This window comes from Myotis brandtii, unplaced genomic scaffold (genome assembly GCF_000412655.1).
Source record: "Myotis brandtii unplaced genomic scaffold, ASM41265v1 scaffold928, whole genome shotgun sequence".
Taxonomy (NCBI): Eukaryota; Metazoa; Chordata; class Mammalia; order Chiroptera; family Vespertilionidae; genus Myotis; species Myotis brandtii.
This window is the reverse complement of record NW_005371827.1, coordinates 59,251-78,427: the sequence shown is the minus strand read 5'-3', so window position 1 is coordinate 78,427 and position 19,177 is coordinate 59,251. Positions and strand designations below refer to the sequence as shown.

The 19,177-nt window shown below is 52.5% G+C and overlaps 1 protein-coding gene across 2 annotated transcripts in view; it reads left to right on the top strand.

The window, feature by feature from the left end:
* MARCO (macrophage receptor with collagenous structure) overlaps window positions 1-12,701 on the top strand; it is a 34,175-nt gene extending 21,474 nt beyond the window's left edge. For both annotated transcript variants that reach the window (XM_014532962.1, XM_005885781.2), the window contains exons 8-16: window positions 2,328-2,426; window positions 2,534-2,569; window positions 2,977-3,075; window positions 3,166-3,228; window positions 8,662-8,706; window positions 9,540-9,638; window positions 10,141-10,185; window positions 10,732-10,908; window positions 12,436-12,701. In XM_014532962.1, coding sequence (XP_014388448.1) covers window positions 2,328-2,426; window positions 2,534-2,569; window positions 2,977-3,075; window positions 3,166-3,228; window positions 8,662-8,706; window positions 9,540-9,638; window positions 10,141-10,185; window positions 10,732-10,908; window positions 12,436-12,566 — 794 coding nt within the window. In that variant the 3' untranslated portion in view covers window positions 12,567-12,701. The remainder of the gene's footprint in view (window positions 1-2,327; window positions 2,427-2,533; window positions 2,570-2,976; window positions 3,076-3,165; window positions 3,229-8,661; window positions 8,707-9,539; window positions 9,639-10,140; window positions 10,186-10,731; window positions 10,909-12,435) is intronic.
* The last annotated feature ends 6,476 nt before the right edge of the window (window positions 12,702-19,177 follow it).

Genomic DNA, 19,177 nt, shown 5'->3' with positions numbered 1-19,177 from the left:
CGCCTGCCGTAGGGAGCCTGGAGGTCGAGGGGCCGGGACTGGGAGCCCTGCCCTGGGGCTCTTGCCGTGACTGAGCCCCTTCGTGCTCCTTGTCACTTGGCCTCTTTTATGGCCCCTCAGGTGGCTCTGGAGTGCAACAGGGGAACAAGGGCTGCAGGGCTAGCGGCCTGGCTGCCGTCGCTGCTCTGGCCTGTCCATCTGTGTGACTAGGCACCTGCTGAGATATGCCTTGGGGAAGAGAGCCCTTGGCAGGGCCGCCAGCCACCCTCAGATCTTCGGAAGGCACTTGTGGAAGAGAAAAGAGACTCGCTCTAGTGGTGCCCAGCAGAACAAAGACCAATGGGCAAAGGTTTCAGGAGAAGCAATTGTGCCGGGTGAGGGAGAAAGAGGCAGGTACGGCTTGAGGCTGCCCCCTGGTGAACTGAACAGACGAAGGCTTAGGGAACAGCCACTGCTGGGACGGGAAAAGGAGGTGCAGAATTCTCCCAGGTGGGACTACAGCGGGTCCTTGCACCAGGCGGGTGGTGGACAGTTGACCTCTAAGGTTGGTTCCCAAGGTGACACTCTGAGTTCTCTTTGCAATAGGAAAGGGAGGCCCAAACTGTTCTCAAGGTGGCGCTGCCGGACCCAGAGAGGGGGCAGCAGCCAGGCCTGTGTGCTCCAGGCCTTTCCCAAGGAGTCTGAGCATCCGGTTTCCCACCCCACTCACCACTGCCCCACAGGAGGACATCGTGTCCACACCCCGGCGCAGCCTGGGAACACTGTGGTTAGCGAGGGGAAACGCGGCAGTTTCAGTTCTTCGGAAACCAGACTCCGGCCTTCCCCTCCTCTGCCCCGATCTCCCAGGACCACAAGCCCTCCTACCCACTGCTGGCTCCACCGGGGGACAGGGCTAGCCTGCCACGTGCGACCTGCCCTGGTGGTACTGAGCTTTGTCCTAGCAGACGGTGGTGAAGTTCCAGGGCACACACTCCATCCTTAGCTGTGACTGGGAAGGTCTGGGGTCAGGCCCAGCTGTAATTGCTCAGCTGGCGCCTGGTCTTTTCCCCGATGCTGCTCTGCTTCTAGGGTTGTCCCCTCTGATGGAGACACAGAAGTCATCCACCGCAGGCCCAGGCCCAGGCCACGCCCAGAAACCCCATGCAGCCCCACTGTGGTCACAGCGTGGTGGTCCTGGCTGGCCCAGAGCCGTGAGGCCCTAACCAGTTCCTCCAGGGAAATCATTTCTAGTCTCTCCTAACGAGTGCCATTTGGCCCTTGTGCCCGGTGAGCACTCCGAATGACCAAGAGCTGCCTTCTTGCTGGTTGCATCAAGGCTGCTATAAAGACGTCAACTCTCACCAAGCTCTTCACGTTCGTTTTGTCTTCCATGGAGAAATAATCATTCTTTAAGTACCCAGAGCATCTCCAAGAATCTGTTTTTCCGGCCTTGTCCCTAGCATCACTCAAAGCTTATCCGAGATAGGTTGGTACAAGCTGCGTCTCTCCTCCTCTTCAGTAGGGAGAAAGCATCTGCCTCCTGGGCCCCCTCTGGCTCTGATATCATAATGAACGGTATGGGGGCTTTTCACCGATTCCATCTCCACAGGCCAGCCCCAGGGCCCGAGGGAGTTGCTCGGCTGGGTCGTTGCTGATGGTGGGACTTCAGCAGCAACACCAGCCAGCCCGTGGGTTCCTGATGAGCCGGCCCACGTGGTGCACTGGCAAGGGCCATGCAGCCCGCTCCCAAACCCGACTCGCCGTGTGGGGAGGGGTTGATGGATCCTGCCCTGTGAGGAGCTGCCCTCAATTGATATGCACCAAGCACTGGCAGGAAAGAGGAGGGAGCCAAGGAGGATCGAGGAGTGGACCGGCTGGGACAAGCCTTGAATGCTGATGACAAGTGGAAAATTTGAAACCTTGGGCACAAGGAAAGCCAGTGGCGGAAGCGCTGGCAGGAAAACGAGCTGCTGCAATGTTTTCCTCTCCATCGATGCTTCACAGTTTTGATGCTCAGCATTTGGGGCCTGCCTTCTGGAATATTCAGATTTCAGTTTGGGAGGCTTGAAAAAATAATTCCGCACGTGAGCCCGGCAGCATGAGTGGAGCCTGGGCCGTGGTCCCTCCCAAGAAGATCTGAGCGCTGATCTGGGACCATAGAGCCAGACCTTCCACTGCCCATCAGCCAGGCCAGGTCGTCTCGTCCATTTCTGATGAGTTTATGGCTGTCTCTGGGGCGCCCGCCATGTCTTTGAGGGGGACAAGATAAGTGGGACCTGGTGTCAGTGGGACCTGGCGCCCAGGCTCGCCCTCCTCCCAGGCCTGACGCTGACTCTTCGTTTTTTCAGGAAGCAAGGGGAGCATGGGCGTGAAAGGAGACATGGGGGTCATGGGGCCCCCCGGAGCCCAGGGCAGTAAAGGGGATGCTGGGAAGCCAGGCCCTCCAGGTAAGAGGCTGCATGGTCAGGTCCACTGGCTTCTACATATTAATTTTTTTTTTTTCCTGGAAGGCTGAGTGACAAGAAAAAAAATCTCTAAAAATTCTTAATTGTAGGTGTGGCTGGAATTCCTGGAATCAAAGGAGATCAAGGTAAGAACTGTAGGAATGTGGGCACCATGCCAGCTCCCACTGTCCCTGGGCCAAGTCAAGTGCAGGGCCTGCCTCCAGTACCGTATTCCACTGTGGTATTAATGCAGAGCATCTGCTTCTAAAACCGGCCCCTCCCCAGAGAGCAAGGCAGCCGCTTCACTGATGCTCCTCTTTAGAGCTCACCCTCTGCCACCAGGGCGGGGCTGGACCTTCCGGCCCAGCTTCTTAGTAAGTCCCCAAGCTGAGACTCTAATCCCCTCACTGCGAGGGCTGCCTCTTGGCTTCCAGGGAACATATTAGGTGTTAGGACATCCACGTGTCACTGCTGAGAACAGAGGTGTGTGGAGGGGACGGCAGCCAGGCCCTCTGCCAGCCACCCAGCCGTGTAATCATGACTTAACTTTCAGGACCAACTGGAGCAGAGGGTCCTCGAGGCCCTCCGGGTGCGGCAGGATCTCCAGGTCCCAAGGGTCAGCCTGGCAGTGCTGGCGCCACTGGGCTAACAGGTGAGGTCTCTTCCGGTGGTGGGCGTGGGGAGTGATGGCTGAAGGTCCATCTACCCAGCTCTTACGCTCACCATGACGTCTGTTGTCCAGGACCACCAGGGAGACCAGGGAGTCCAGGACCTGACGGCATGAAAGGAAGCAAGGGAGACACAGGTGACAGAGGGTGTGGGTAGGCGGGCAGGCGGGGGTGGATGGGACGGAGGACTGGCTCCCTGCGGGCCTACCAGCAGGAGGCAGAGCTCCTCCTGTACGCTGCTCCATGAAGGTCCTAGGGCTGTTCTTCCTCTGCCCAGGGTTCCTTAAAGGCCTCAAATGCCACGACCAAACCTCTAATGTCCCCCTGTTCTGCCTTCCAACTGTGGGCATGGTTTCCACTCTCTCCTGCTGACCTGAGTGGGGCCCCAAGGGTCAGGGATCGAGCATGGGGGTGTCAAGAAACCCCTCCTTGCATATTCTCCCAGGGTTCTCAGGCCGGGAAGGCAGCCCACAGCAACTGAACTCACAGGGGCTACTTTCTAAGCCACTGTGCCACCTTAGCTACGTTATAGACTGTCATGTCGATTTAGTCTGTGTTATAAGCATCGTGCCAACTTGGTCTAGCTTACAAACCATCACAGCAATGCGGCCTGGTTTATACACCACTAAACCAGTTTTACCTCGTCACTACCCAAGTCTGGACACCTGCAATGGTCTAGAAAGTTGGGGCCACCATGTTGGGTGCTGGGTCCCCATAGAACATAAGACCTGGCTCCTGCCCTCAGACATATGGGTTAGTACAGACTTGCTATACTGTGTCGGGCACACTTTGAAGTGGACATTTGCATGGAAAATAGTCACATGCCATTTAGAAAGCTGGGTGCAGGCCAGGCGGTGCGGTAGCATGTGGGGCTGTGAGAAAGGGCTGCGTGTCTGCCAAGGATGTCTGTGGGCAGCCTGCTGCAGTCCCCTCCTCTGCCAGGTTCTGCTGGTGTTGGCAAACCTAGATGCCCTCACCCCAGGGCCACGCTAGGGACCCACACCAGAGGCAGGACCTCTCAGTTTTCATTGAGCAAGTGGTTGACTGGTTAATTCCTTAAACAAATGTGACTTAACCCTGTTAAATGCTTCAGGCTAGCAGTGGCTGGGGTCTGGTGGGGGTGGTGAACGGCAGTCCAGTGCAGGGGCGATGTGAGAGCATGAGCTGAGTCTTGGAGGATGAGTGGCGCTCAGACATGTGCAGGAGGGGAAGGGAAGCCTAGCAAGAGGACACAGAGCTGGTGAGTCATGGAGGAGGGAGGGCTCTGTAGGGTGTATCCCTGGCACCTGGTTGGTGTCTTGGGTTGGGATGGGGAGCTCTGGTCCAAGGGACAGGTGAGGCCAGCTCCTGGTCAGCTTTGGACTTTGGGCCTTTGACATCTGGGGCTTCTACTGGAGGTTATCGGGAGCCATGGCACAGGCAGCTCCTACACCCACCCTTCTCAAAGCCTTGGAGCTGCTTTCTTTCTCATGGACTGTGTGTCAGTACAGGAGGGGCTCTGCTACCCGAGGCCACCTGAGGCCACCAGCAAGGTCTCACCGTCCAGAAAGACTCTGTCTGGGTGCAGCTCCCCTTTCTGATCCTATACCTCACCTTTTCCTGAAGGTTTTAGGATGTCTGACTTTGGCACCTGAAGCTGTCTTCCCTCTAAGTTTTCTGCTTGGCTTCATGGGGATGATGGCTTTCCTCCCTCAGTTATAAACAGAGAGCATCCCTTCACCTCCATCCCCTCCTTGCCTTGCTAGACTAAGCAAGAATATTTGTGCTAAAACATGATTTTACCCAAAGGGGTGCTGTGCCCACTGTCTGAGAGCAGGAACCTTGCCCTGCACCCTGTGTCCTGGAACATTTACCATGAGCACGCTCAGGACAGCCCAATGAGCTAAGCACTCTTGTGAGGGCTGTTTCACAGTAAGAGAGGCAGCCTGCCTGCCCCAAAGCTGGGGCTTTATCCATTACACTTTGTCATACCATCTCCCTCCCCAGGTAGCCGAATGTGCCCCTCGTCCCCATCAGCGCACTCTGATGAGTGACACTTACCCTCCATCCCAGTCCAAAGGGATGAGAGCAAAAGCTGCAGCAGCCTCTTGCACTCTTAGAAGGAAACCTAAAGCTCTCAGGCCCTGTTTTGGCTCTTTCTCATTCACCCACAACCCCATCCCCCTTTAGCACAGTCTGGGACCATTTTCACTTCATTGTCAAGTCCTTGTCTATTCATCGGGCACCCTTCCAGGGACCTCCATCCATCAGACTTAGTGGTAAATACCAACCAGGCAAATTCCAGCTGCCCAAGTAAACATGGAGAATGACAGTTTCATTTTGAGACATGTGGTAATTACAGCTTATGTAAACTTGCATAGATTTCCCAAACAAATCCCAATGATTGCCTTGAACAAGTAGCTGATGGTCCACATGGACATCTCAGAAGGGAATTCCATGGATAGGACCGTATCTGGCCCATCAGAGCCAGGTCTAGAGATCATCCTAAAGGGAAAGGTTAATGGGCTTTGGGAGAGGTTAGCTTTCTGAAGCGGGAGAAGGAAGGATGGGTGGAGAGTGGTGGCCAGATCTCATCAGGGAAGATAATGCAGACTTTTCAATGTCAGGACATCGGTATTCCCCAAATAAGAGGTCCTATGGTGTTTGTCCAGTTTTGATTCCATCAAGCCCGTTTTTCAAACTGATGTATTTTTTCCCATTTTTTAAATAAAATCATTAATCTCTCAAGAGGATATCTGGCTGCATTGGATGAAAACAGAAATTACAGTGCCTTGGCTTGACCTGGGTAATAGCTAGCTTTCAATATCTTGCATTAATAATAAAAACAAGAGGTCTGTTCCTTGTCAGCAATGCCTCTGGGCCAGACACTGTGCTTGGGACTTGACTCCCATGGTGTTATTTCATTTACCCCCACACCCGAGTTCCATCATCCTTCTACCTTACAGCCAGGGAAGCAAAGGCTGACAGTGGGCAAACGCTCTCCCCAAGGAGCTGAATCCGGGACTCAATCTCAAAGTCTGATTCCAAGTCGGTTCTTTTCCAGACTTTGTTGTGTAGAATAACACAGAGATTAGGACTCAAAATTAACAGAATTGCCCATACCTCCCAACCCACTGTAGGAGGGCAAATCCTGGCTTAGTCACCAAATCTCCCTGCTGTCACGAACAGTCACTAACCACACGCCAGCCCATTCTGGTGAATGTTTCCTCTGCTCACACCTCTGGAGAAAGAGGAGCCACCTGAGAGGAAGGATGGTGGAGAGGACCCCTTTCATCTGTGGGAAGGCAAACTGCATAGCTAGTAAGCAGGCATCACCACCCAGCAGAGCTTCTCCAATGGGCGTTTCCGTTACCATTCGCAAAGCAGGGTCAATCCAACCCCCAAACTTAGTTTTTCTAACTTTTGTCTTTTAAACAATTGCAAAATCATTTAACTAATTATATTTTTTGCAAAAACAAACAGACAAACAACCTCCCCTAAATGAATTTTAGCTCAACGTTCCATACAGTTTGTTTGGAAATGGGGAGGACTCGCTTCAATTCGTCATCACGGCATTTCTCTTTCTATTTCCATCTCATGGGATAATGTTAGAAGCAACCAAACCTTTAGGCTCCAAAACACAAGTGGAGTTTTGGAGGAAGGAGTGGCCTTCTTTGAGGGATGAGGGGGCAATAAATGGAGGTCACAGTGCCTGGCATCTCGGAGCCTTGCTTCTACGGACAGGATCTTAAGGTAGCGATGTCTACAATGTGATGTGCCCTAGGATGCAGACAGAGAGGGCCAAGGGTCTACAAATGGACCATTGTTTCACTTAGTCACAAGAAAAGACGTGTTTCCAACTGTGTCTTCACCTCCCTAATCTTGACACGTGATTCAGATGCAGGTGAGCAAAGAGAAGATATCTCTCCCCTTCTGCCGTGACCTCGGGTCAACAGCAAGTGGGGGCTGGCTGGGCAGCAGGCCCAGAGGAGGGAAGGGAGGCTCAGGGAAGGACATCTGCTCAACGTCATAGGTGGACACAGCCCAGGGCACCTGACTTTGGCCACTTTGCTGCCTTGGGAGGAAGTGCGGCATCCGTGGGCAAGGCCAGAGAGGGCTTCATAGTCAGCAACATCTGACATTTTAGCAGGTTTTACAGGATTGATAGGACTTCTCCGGGGCACCAAAGGGGTGAGGCAGTCTAGACAGAGGGACCAGAGCACGAACAAGTGGCCTGGGCGAGCTGGGGCCTGCCTGCCAGCGCCAGGCCTCTAAGGCTCCCCCCACCCCCCCACTCCTAGAAGCAGCTCTGAGCCTCAGTCCTGTCTCCACGCCGACGAGGGGCTGGAGCAGCTGTCCTCTCGGGACCTTCCAGTGCATCCTGCTTCTTGGTGCCAGGCATGTAGAGGCAGCTCGTGGCTCCTTGGCCCTCTGACCCTCCTCCCTAGGCAGCGCCTGGCCTCAGGCAAAGTATCTGAAAGGCTACCAGGAGCCAGGACTTCCTTGGCCCGTTATTCCAAGGTGTCCCAACAGACCTGCCAGGCCTCCAGCTTGCCCTCCATTGACCAGCACACAGTAGGTGCTCAAGAAAGTCAGGCACTGGGAGGTAGGAACTTCCCCACGTAGGAATTTCCCCCAGGCAATTGGCACTGAGGGGAACTGTGGTTCCTGTTGGACATCAAAGGGCGGGCCTTTGGTTGAGGCTGGGCTTGCGCCATGGGAGGGACACGGTCAAGGGCATGGCGATGAGCACAGCCGCTGTCTGCACTCCTATGTTATCCTCTAGTAACTGTTACTTCACGTCAATATAAAGTTTCATTTTCCCAAGTTTGTGTAACTGATTTGGAGAGTCCTGTTTCTTTGAAATAACACTGATATTGGCCCTTATAATCAAGAGGCCATGATGTGGCTAAACCAATAAATTATTATCCCACAGTGACCCAACCTGGTGCTGGGAACAGTGGACCTTCCATGGAAGTTAGTGAATGAGCGGATGAGTGGGAGGGAGGGAGGGTGAGAGGACTTTTCGCATTTGAACTACAAATAGGACCGTCATCAGTAATTGCAGTGATTATTTTTCCATTTTCTGGACATGAGACCCTTTAGCTGCACAAACCTTTAGCCACACTGGGGGTCACATTGAAGTAAACCAACCAAACTATTGAACATCTATGTGGGTGAGGGCCCGCAGAGCTCCAACTCTGAGTACCCTCCAGTCTTTTGGAAATAATGATAATTTTATTTTCAAAATATCTCTCAATTCTTTTCCAATAAAGGCAACAGGAAGCAATGGACTTAGATTTAGACACCAAGTCAGGCTACCACCGGCAAGGAAGGCCAGCCAGTAAGTTCAGGGTCTGTCTGTCCAACTCAGATGTCTACTCAGAACATTTCTACCTCACCCCAACGCACGGTCCCACTTATGTGGGTCTGTCTCCTTGTGCTCTGCGGAACAGGCTTTAAACAATTGTGAAGAACCAGCCTGTCTTTCCATCTGCATTAATCAGACAAAGGTAGAGGTTGTCTAAGATTAAAAGTGTCTAATATCCAAGTTTTATTATCTTCTCCCCTTCTTTGTATTTTGATCTTAGGACTTCAAGGACAGAAAGGAACAAAAGGAGAATCGGGAATTCCAGGTAAAGGGCCGACTCTATTTTAATTTCCTCGCAATGATGACTGGAAAGGGTGAGGCTTGCTTGCTGACTTTGAACGCACTGCTGTGACCTTCCCCCAGGGTGACTGGGGCCGAGACCAGTTGAGGCAAAGACTGCAGGGCTCTGTTACGCAAGCCTCAGATGTTCTCCCTGGGAAACCTGGGCAATGACAGGAACGCAGTGAAGTGAGGGGGTAGGGAGATGGTGGAGGAGGGGGGTGAAGGGTGAAAAGTGCCAGGAGAGAGGGTGGTCAGGTAGTGGCTCAGGCTGTGCAGCCACCATGACGCCTCCAGTGCCCCCCTCATTCTTCTCACTGGACTTTCACACCCTCCTCGCTCTCAAGCCCTTGCTGGGAGTTGTTTGTTGTGCTCGGCACTCGGTTCAGCATCTCTGTCTTCTCAGTGCCCGACCCCAGGGAGCGCCACAGCAGGGCTTCTCAGACACAGCGCTTGGGCAGTCTTCCTCCAAAACTGGACACTCTATTCCTATTTTAACTTACTACGGAGAAAACGAGGCCTAGCAACATTCTAGCAACTTCTCCCGGAATGGCTAGAACTTCCACAGGATGATGTAGTCCACTGAGGACCAACCATTCTGGACTCCCTCAGCAATCTCTCAACCAGCATTTACATGGGAGCCGGGAGATTAGAGCGGCACCCCTCCCCCCATTTGGACCAAAGACACCCCTGAATTTCCCAATAGTCAGTTCAGAGGGGCAACCTGCTGGTTAAGGGCCACTCACTTATTAGGTACCAAGGCTCGGGGCCCCTTGTAAAGCAGGGCAGCACCTCTGACAGATGGTCTTTCTCCTCCAGGCCCCGCAGGCATGAAGGGAGAAAGGGGAAGCCCAGGCCTGGCGGGCCCCAAGGGTGCAACTGGACCAGTTGGCCAAAAGGGAGACCCAGGAATGAAAGGTGAGGAGGCCCTGTTTCTCCTTTGTGGTTTCAAAGGAGAGGCCCTGATGTAGGGGCGTGGAGTTTTCAAAAGCAGAAGGTCAAGGTCTGTGGGTTCAGAGGGTGAGTTCTGAGCTGGGGTTGGCCTCAGCACTGAGCCTGCAGGCTCGCGAACGTGCACCCCCTCCACGCCCAGCCGTGCCTGGCCACCCACACAGCCTGGCCTGACCGCAGCTTCCCGCGAAGGAGATGCATCCCCTCGCTGTCTCTTACCCGTCAAGTGTCCCTCACTAATCTAGCCTAAATCCCTCCTGCTGTGGCTTAGGTCCATTTCTTCATGCTTAACCGTCGAAGCCCATGGAACCTCCTGTCCGCTTAATGCCAGGTCACGGGCAAAGCTGGGACAAGAACCTGACCTCCTCCACACGCTTCCTTCCCCCCCCCCCACCCCCCACTGGCAGAGGAGGGCGAGGGAGTCCTGGCCCGTTTCCTTCAAATCATGTCGTTTTTCTCCTCGTAACAGGATCTTCCGGGCTGCAAGGAATAAAGGGAGAAAAAGGTCAGAAAGGTAATTGCTGTTTTTATTCTCTTTAATTTGTGCTTCAGAGTCAGTTCTGTACTTGAACGTTTATGTGGTCGGGGGAGAGGCCTTGACTCTGAGAGAGATGCCTCATTCTGGGGCAGGTTAATGGGCTTTCCCTTCAATGGCCTGCTCATAGCACAGCCACAGCGCAGCAGCTCCCCCTCCCGCCCTGCCTCCTCCCTCTCTTCCTCTCCTCCCATCTCCCCTCCTGTCTTTTCTCTCTCTCTCTCTTCTTTTCTGTCTTCCTTTTTTTCTCTACTTTTCTTTTTTTCTCCCCACAACACAGGCCAGATGTGGTCGCCTGGATTTGCCAGACCAGCCACAGAGGACCTGACCCTGTGGCCTCGTGGCTGCGGGCCCAGGGCACGGAGGCTGCTAGCCAGGCCATGTTGGTGCCATTGGGGGTCTTCCTGGCCAAGCAGGGCTTTTCCCTCTAACTAGAGACCGTCCTTCATTGAAGAGGTGGAGCCTACACCCACACAAAGCCCCAAGCGGCCGTCCTCACCTCTCACACCTGTGTTTTTCACTCAGGTGAATCCCTGGCAGCTGTCAGGATCGTCGGCTCTTTGAAACGAGGCCGGGCTGAAGTTTTCTATAACGGCGTCTGGGGGACAATTTGCGATGATGGCTGGGACAATTCGGATGCCACCGTCTTTTGTCGCATGCTGGGTTACTCTGTGGGGAAGGCCCTTTTCAGCATGGTCCCTGGTAAGTGGTCCTCCACCGCTGCCTCTTGCCTGGAGGAGCCGGCATGGGCTTTCTCTCCCTTTGGTTGCAAATGACTCCATGTGATTTGGGTTAAAAGAAAAAGATTGGTTCAAGCAACTGAAAAGGTCTACAGCTCAGGGCCCTGGCCTTCTATCCTTGTGGCCTGGCAGACCTGTGACCTTCCTTCCCCTGGCAGACCTGTGACCTTCCTTCCCCTGGCAGACCTGTGACCTTCCTCCCCCTGGCAGACCTGTGACCTTCCTTCCCCTGGCAGACCTGTGACCTTCCTTCCCCTGGCAGACCTGTGACCTTCCTTCCCTGGCAGACCTGTGGCCTTCCTTTCCCTGGCAGACCTGTGACCTTCCTCCCCTGGCACCTGTGACCTTCCTCCCCCTGGTAGTCCTGTGGCCTTCCTTCCCCTGGCAGACCTATGACCTTTCTTCTCCGAGAGTGACAGCAAAGAGTTGAGTCAATGTCTGTCCGCCCTTGAGCGGGAACACACAAGGCTGCAGTGTCTGTGGAGGGCCTTTGAGATGCTGGGGCTTCAGAAGCCGAAAGCATGCCAGGGAGGACGGGCCCAGGCCTCCCTTCCAGCTCCCTGGAGGCGAGAGGTCTGGACTGCCCACACTGTGATCACGTTTAAGGAGAAGGTGGGAAGCAAAAGAGAGCAAATCAGAGCAGGGACTTCCTAAAATCAGTTTGGGGTGTTAGAGACTCAGCCTGTGTCTTTCAGCAAACGGTTCAAACTTTCAATGAAGGAGTAAAACTGAGGCTGACACCGTTTCTTCGGGCGTAAGGGCTGAGCTGGCAGGGGCTCGAGGCCCCTTTCTCCTGCTCCCGCCCCCAACGCTCTCTGCCCTTACCCCACCCCACAGTGCATGCCTGTGTTTTATTCTGAGTCCAGTTGGTTTGTAAGCCATTTCCCTCATATAGATTGCCACACTGTGGTGTAAATTTCTGCAATCAAACATCCAACTGGTTTCCTCTGAGCTCTGGGTCTGAAATCAGCTGTGTCAGAGAAAGGGGTTTGAGGAAGGTGAAGGCTGGGCAGGAACATGGATGCGCTGTAGCAAGTTCGTGGGAAGAGAGGAATGCTGGGAGCCTCCAGGAGGAGATTTCAAATAGTTCATGGATTAGGATTAAATACTTGGATGAGACTTTTGTCAAAAAGGCTAGAAAACAGAACAGAGGCAGAGTCATTAGAAGAGAATAGCCCATGGTGTGGGGCGGGGGCAGGATGGGAGAGGTCAGTGGGGGGTGGGGAAGGGGACATATGTAATACTTTCAATAACATATTTAAACAAACAAGCAAGTAAATAGATAAAATTTTTAAAAATGGCATATTTCTTCCTTAGCGAGAGAGAGAGAGAGAGAGAGAGAGAGAGAATAGTCCAGCGTCACCACCTTGGGCCTGAGTGGGTGTGTGAGAAACTGCAGTCTACCCAAACTGGGACCCCCAGCCACCAGCGGGCCACTCGGCTTCGAGCCTCATCCCACGCCGCTCTCCCTCCTTGTCTCTGTGTCTAGGCTCTGGGTCCATCTGGCTGGATGACGTTGCCTGTCGCGGGACAGAGGCGAGCCTGTGGAACTGCAACAAGAGTAACTGGGGCTCTCACAACTGCAACCACAATGAGGACGCCGGGGTGGAGTGCAGCTGACCTGCAGGCAGCGGCTGCTCTGCCCCACGGTGCCTGCGGGCATAGACATGCACCCGGGAAGGGCGGAGCTCTCTGAGGCTCCCTGAGAGCGGGGTCATTAATAAAATGCAAAGTGCTACCTGGCACTTCATTGGCCTTGGCTGAAATCACTAGTGTGTACCTCCCACCCCTTCTTGATGTGCCACTCAGTGCACACAGCACTGCATCGAGTTCTGACGTGCCCCTGCACACAGGGACCTGGGAGTTTCAGCGTACAGCCAGGGGAGAGTGGGGCGCCAGGGGATCTAAGCGCGATGCAGTCACAGTTAGTCGTGGCCATCCCTTCAATCACTCAGATGTGGTATCTCTCCTAGCAAGTGAGTGCTCCCTCCAGCACTGGAACTATTCTCCAGCAAATGAAGAGGTTGGCATGTAATTGGCATCATGCTGCATGATCAATAGGAACTGTACCTTTAAGCATGAAAATCATCTCTCATTAGGATGTGAACTCCAGCAATGCAGGGACTTTTGTCTGCTGTAGCCATCCCCTAGGGCTCAGTAAATATTTGCTCAATGAACAACTGAATTAAACCAAGAAGGTAGAGCAATTCACCCTCTATGAGAAATTTGGCTCCTGACTCCCTTTTCATTCTTTCCCCTGGGATATATATATACTCTCTCTGAGTGCAATCACATTCCCTTCCTCCCTCCCCCCCTCTCTCTTTCTCTCTCTCACACATTGTCAGAGGGACAAAAGCAGTTTATAAGCACAGAACAGTCAAAATCCTTGCATGGCATGGACTGTCCGTGCCACATGGCAGGGCTGTGGCTCAGCCATGCCCAACACTTCCCTTCCAGGGCATTGGTTTTTATCTCTGAGCTGCTGATGAGGTGCAGGTCTGTCTCCTGAGCTCCAGTCATATATATCTGCCTAGCGACCGCCTCTACACGGGACCTCACAGGCCAGGAAGTTGGATGCTGACTCATCATCTGCGCCTCCTCTGTTCCCATCTCAGCCAGTGGCTCCCTCCATCCAGAGCCCAGGACAAACACTGTCAAAAGCCATGCCTGCCCTCTGTTACCCGCTCATCCACCAGGCACCAAGTCCCCCTAACTCTACCTCCCAAATACCTCTCCAGCCCACCCACTTCTCCCCGCTTTGCCATCACAATGGTCTTGGAGATACTTGCAGCATCTCCTAACTAGACTCTCCCCTCTCGCATGCTCCAACAACCACCCATTCTTCCCCACACAGCAGCCTGAAAGACCTTCAGAAATGGCAAAGCTAACCATGCCAGTCCCTGCCTGAAGCCTTCAATGGCTCCCAGTCCCTTAGGCAGTGGGCCAGATGCGTGACTGTGGCTTACAAGGAAGTGACCCTGTGATCTCACACAGTCCCCCAGCAACCTTAATGTTTCATCCTCTCTATTCCAGCTGGCCCTGTGTTCATGCAGCTTCTCCGACTCCACGTCCTTTGCCTGTTACTCCAGCTGACCCCTGAGCAAAGCCCTTGCCCTTGAATCCTCGCTCGCTCAGCTCCCTGCCTGCGAGGCTGAGCCCGCTCCCTTGTCACTCCCTTTGTATGCTTCTTCTTGGCCCGCAGACCCTGTCTCTCTAGGACCTGGGAGTGTAGTCACCTTTGTTCCCCGCACCTCTCCTGTGCCCACTCTTGTGGCCGCACCGGACTGACCATCCCCCAAAGAACACAGAGCACTAGAGCATCACGTGATACAAGTGAATCATCGCTTCTTTAAATTAGCAAACTGCCGCACAGAGAGGGTAAGCAATGTGGTCTGTTGGCTTCAACTCACAGCCTCTGTCCACTTACCCTGTGACTTTGCAGCTCTTCTCATCAGGAGCCAGGTCTGTTGCTCCTTCACTCTCTCTCTAGGAATTCCTGCTGCATTATAGCAACAACCCAGGTCCGCCTCCAGAGGATGCGTGGGCACGTAGAGCAGGGGAGGTGCGCCCCCGAGGCCCTGCTTCATCAGCTGAGACGGCTCAAGCCAGGCCCGTATCAGAAGGACCACTGGCCAACCAACCCATCAATTCATGAGCAATCGCACATGGTTGTGGCTTAAAGCCACTAGGCTTTGGGATGGTCTGTCACATAGTAATAACCACCGGATAGGGTTACCCTGAAGACACCAGCTGGTAAGAGCAGAGGGGGATTCGAACCCAGGTCTGTCTGACACAAGTAAGATTAAGAGATAAAGGAGAGTTGCTGCCACCTGCCCCTCTGTCAGGCAGTTCCTCTGAGCAGCTCCTAGGCCGAGCGAAGCTGAGGAAGCTCCCCTTGCACACACAGGGGCCGCAGCGCCTGGCCGCAATGTGGGCACGCTGGCTCTGGGGCCGGCCGCCTGGAGGCTGATGTGGGCTGAAGAGGAACTGGGTGAAATTAGCACGACAGCATCCTCAACTGCTAGGGAGCAGTGCCTCTAACTGCAGGGCATGGCCTCCTGACCTCTGCGTGACACTTGGCTGTGATGTCTACTTGAAATAATTCTCCTTTCTCCTTTCCCCTCCTGGGACAGTATGACCTGGCTGAAGCCTGTGGACAGATACTAGCACCGAACAAACTAGCTGGGCAGGACAGGGATGGCCCCTAAAGGACCCTCTGTGCACAAGCCCCAGCCCGCCCCCGCCCCCTGCCCAGAGAGTTTGCCAGCATCCAGCTGTAGAGACACAGCTGAGAATGACGGTTCTGGGCTAGGATCCCGGTGCTATCACGTAACAGGTCTTTACCTGGACAACCAAGTTACTGAACCTCTCTGGGCCCAGTTTTCCAGTCTTAACATAAAAATAACAGTTCTCTCCTCTCAGAGTTCTTGTGAGGAGTAATTAAAACGAGAAGCAAGAGGGAGCATTTGAAATGGTGCCTGGCACATAGTAAAGACTCAGTGTTAGTTACTATGATTCTTCAAGATCCTTCACAGTCCACCCCTCACCCCAGCACTGCCCCCTAAGCCCTTTGTACTGAGTAGACAAGTCTCAGGGCTCTCCCATCAGGTCTAGGACTGGGGTGGGATGATGAGGATGGTGAGTCTGTGGGTCCTCCAGAGGCTGGCACACAGGGAGTTGGGAGCGGGAGAGGTTTGTTGGAGGCAACGTCTGTGAAAACGTGGAAGGACAGGAATGGGCAGGACAGCCTTAGAGCAACATGCAAACATGACCCAGTCTCAGCCAACTCTGCAGGGAGTTCCGGAGCAGAGAGGAATAGCCAGGCTCTCCTGCAACCCTGCTCAGTCCCTGCCGGGAGGGGGGGCTGCCCCGGAAGTGCATGGCCTTGACCGGAAGTGGAGGTGGCCCCTGAAGGTGTGCAAGGAGGCAGGCAGCTCCCCCCTTCTGTGGCTGAACTGCAGTTCCCTCTGGAATCCAGAGACTCAGAAGTACCCCATGGCTGCGAGAGATGGTTTGCTGAAAAGAGGGTGGTGACCAAGTCTGTGGCTTTAGGGAAGTCACATAACCTCTCTAGTTTCTGCTTCCCCGTTGTACAGCGGAAATAGCAATGATGATAAAAATAAAATGTTCTTTATGTGGATAACTGCTGTGCTCTTGGCACCCACTGGGGACTGGAGAGCAGTCACATTCATTAGAGCAGCTGTGACTCCAAGCCTTGGCCTAAGCCTTGTCCGCAAACCCAGAATATCTTCCCTTTTCTATCCACCACTCCCAAACTGCTCCTCTCCCTCAGAGAAATCTTCCCTTTCTCTCCACCCTGTAGCTCTTCCATGTAAGGAAGGAAACATCACTGCAAATCTGTTTGGAGGGCTTACTGTGCAGGATGCCCATGCTGCATGCATGATATTTTTGTGCTGGTTGTCCATCATCTCATTTATTCTTCACAGCAACATTGACAGAAAGGCTCCATTATTATCTCCCTTTTACAGCTGAGAAACTGAGGGTGGGAGAAACAAAACGAGTTTCCTTGGGTCATTATAACTCATCTCCAGGTTTTCTAGTTCTGAATACTTTTTCGTTTGCACCCTGATGGACTCAGGAAGCATTCAGAAAACATGTCTTGTTGCAACATAGGAATCTGCATTATTAAAATAGTACACAAACAGGGTTGTTTTAAGTCTGTGGGGCCGAGGAGGGGATCAGAACTCAAGGAGTGCGTTCATTCAAACCCTTTCAGTTCCCCTCTGTGACAGGGTAATCAGAGGTGAATAAGGTCAAGTGCCAGGAATATAAACCACCAGTTCACAGAAGAGAAACCATGGGCCAGTAAATATATTTAAAGATGTTCTTCCTCACTTATAACAACAGAATTGCAAAAAACCTAGATCATTTATTTGCATGTCAGATTGGCAATTTAAAACAATCCTTGGTATTGGACAGATGGGGGAAACAAACTGTTACCCACTGTGAATAGAAATATAGATGGATTTCCTGGGGGCAAGAGGGATTTGGCAAGATGTGACCTAAGCTTTTTGAAATAGAAAAAGAAGCTACAGTTGACCCTTGAACGACATGAATTTGAAGTGCACGGGGCCACTTATATGTAAATTTTTTTCAAAAGTACAGGGTGTCCCCCCAAAATCTCTACACACTTTAACAGCTGATAGCTCAATTTTGAAAATGAAATGTATTTTAATAAACACTGCCTTTATAATTATTCAAAGTATGTGTATACATTTTTGAGACACTCTATATTTTCTCTTCCTCATGATTTTCTTGATAACATTTTACTTTTCCTAGCTTACTGTATTGTAAGAATACAGTATATAATACACATAACATACCAAATAGGGGTATTCAACTGTTTATGTTATCAGTAAGGCTTCCAGTCAACAATAGGCTATTAGTAAAGTTTTTGAGGGAGTCCAAAGTTACACTTGGATTGTTGGTGAAGGATCAACTATAAATGCATACTGTATTGATTAGTTACTGCTATGTAACAAATCACACCAAGACTTGGTAGGCTGCAGTTATTTGTGCTCATTTGTGTATCTGCCAGTCGGCTAGAGATGGGCTGCTCTGGGCTGGGCTCAACCAGGCAGCTCTGCTTCAAGCTGCAGGTCCAGCTGGGTTAGGCTCTTCCTGCAGGTCAGGCTCAGGCTGGTCCACCTGTGTTCCCTCCAGAACCTGCCTCCTGGTGAAGGCAGCAGGACGAAAGGGTAAGCGAGAACACATGATGCCTCTTAAGGCCTATGCTCAGAGGTGCACGGTCACCTCTGCCCACCCTGCATTGGCCAAAGCAAGTCACATGACGGGGCCCAAAGTCCCAGGGCAGGGAAGTTCCCTCCAGCTCTAATGGGAGGACAGGGAAGGGGCAAAGGGCTGTGCGGGAGGGGTGCAGACTGAGGCCAGTGATGCAGCTGCCAACCCACAGAAGTGCATTGAAGTTCTTAGGAGCATTGGGTGGAGCAGTGTGGAGTCACAGAGATGTACCTTTAACTTAATTCAACTACCTGTGTTCAGAAAAATTAAAAGAAAAATGGCTATTAAATAGTGGTCTAAGGTCATGTTTTGCACATAACTTCTTTATCAGATGCTGTATATTATGTATTTACACATACACCTTGCTAAACACAGCAGAACAACAAAGACTGTGTACATCATGGGTGACATAAGGGGGTTTCGAAGGTATTTTGACTGTATGTGATTTCCCCCTTATGAGCTGAGGTTTGCTTCTCTTGTAAAAAATTTTAAAAAAAGGAAATAGCCAATAGTTGACAGTAGAGTTTGGGCTAACTGACAGTACATGAAATGCCACCACAGACTATTTGACCATTATAAACCACATAAGAGGGGATATTTAGGAATATGGGGAAGTGTTCATGCTACATTTACTTTAAGAGAAAAGAGTTATAAAACAGCATTACAGAAGGACCACAATTTAATAAAAAGTTTCCTCCTTCTCCTCACCACCTGGACCCCAGGTTCACTTGAAAACATGTGAGTCCTCCCTCAGACGCCTCTCTGGTGAGCCCTCTCTCTGCACCTGCCACGCCCCTGCACCAGGCCCAAGTCACATGCCAATGGCCTAGATGACTGCAACAGCCCCATAGCTGGTCCCTCTCCCTTCAGACTTCCTTCTTCTTAGCCATTCACCCAAACAGCCGGAGTGGCCTTAGATCCTGTCCCTCTCCTTGTTTCAAACCCTTCCAAGACCCACTGCCGCCCTAACCGGTTTGGCTCAGTGGATAGAGCGTCGGCCTGTGGACTCAAGGGTCCCGGGTTCGATTCCGGTCAAGGGCATGTACCTTGGTTGTGGGCACATCCCCAGTGGGGAGTGTGCAGGAGGCAGCTGATCGATGTTTCTCTCTCATCGATGTTTCTAACTCTCTATCCCTCTCCTTTCCTCTCTGTAAAAAATCAATAAAATATATTTTTTTAAAAAAAGACCCACTGCCATTACCAGGAAGTGCCCACTCCCAGCCATGGTCATCTGGCCCCTGCCGGCATCTCAGCCTTGAGTTGCCACTGGCCACCAGCCCACATTTACTCTCCAGCCTGAGGGATTTCATCATCATCTCCCCTTCCTCTGTCTTTCCTCCCACCTGCTTCCTGACCTCACACGCCTGGATTCAGCCAGCATGACCCCACTCGGCTATTTCAGGGGAACTCATTATTGCCTCTCTCTGCAAGAGGGCAGGGACTGTGTCTGTCTTGCTGTATCCCATTAC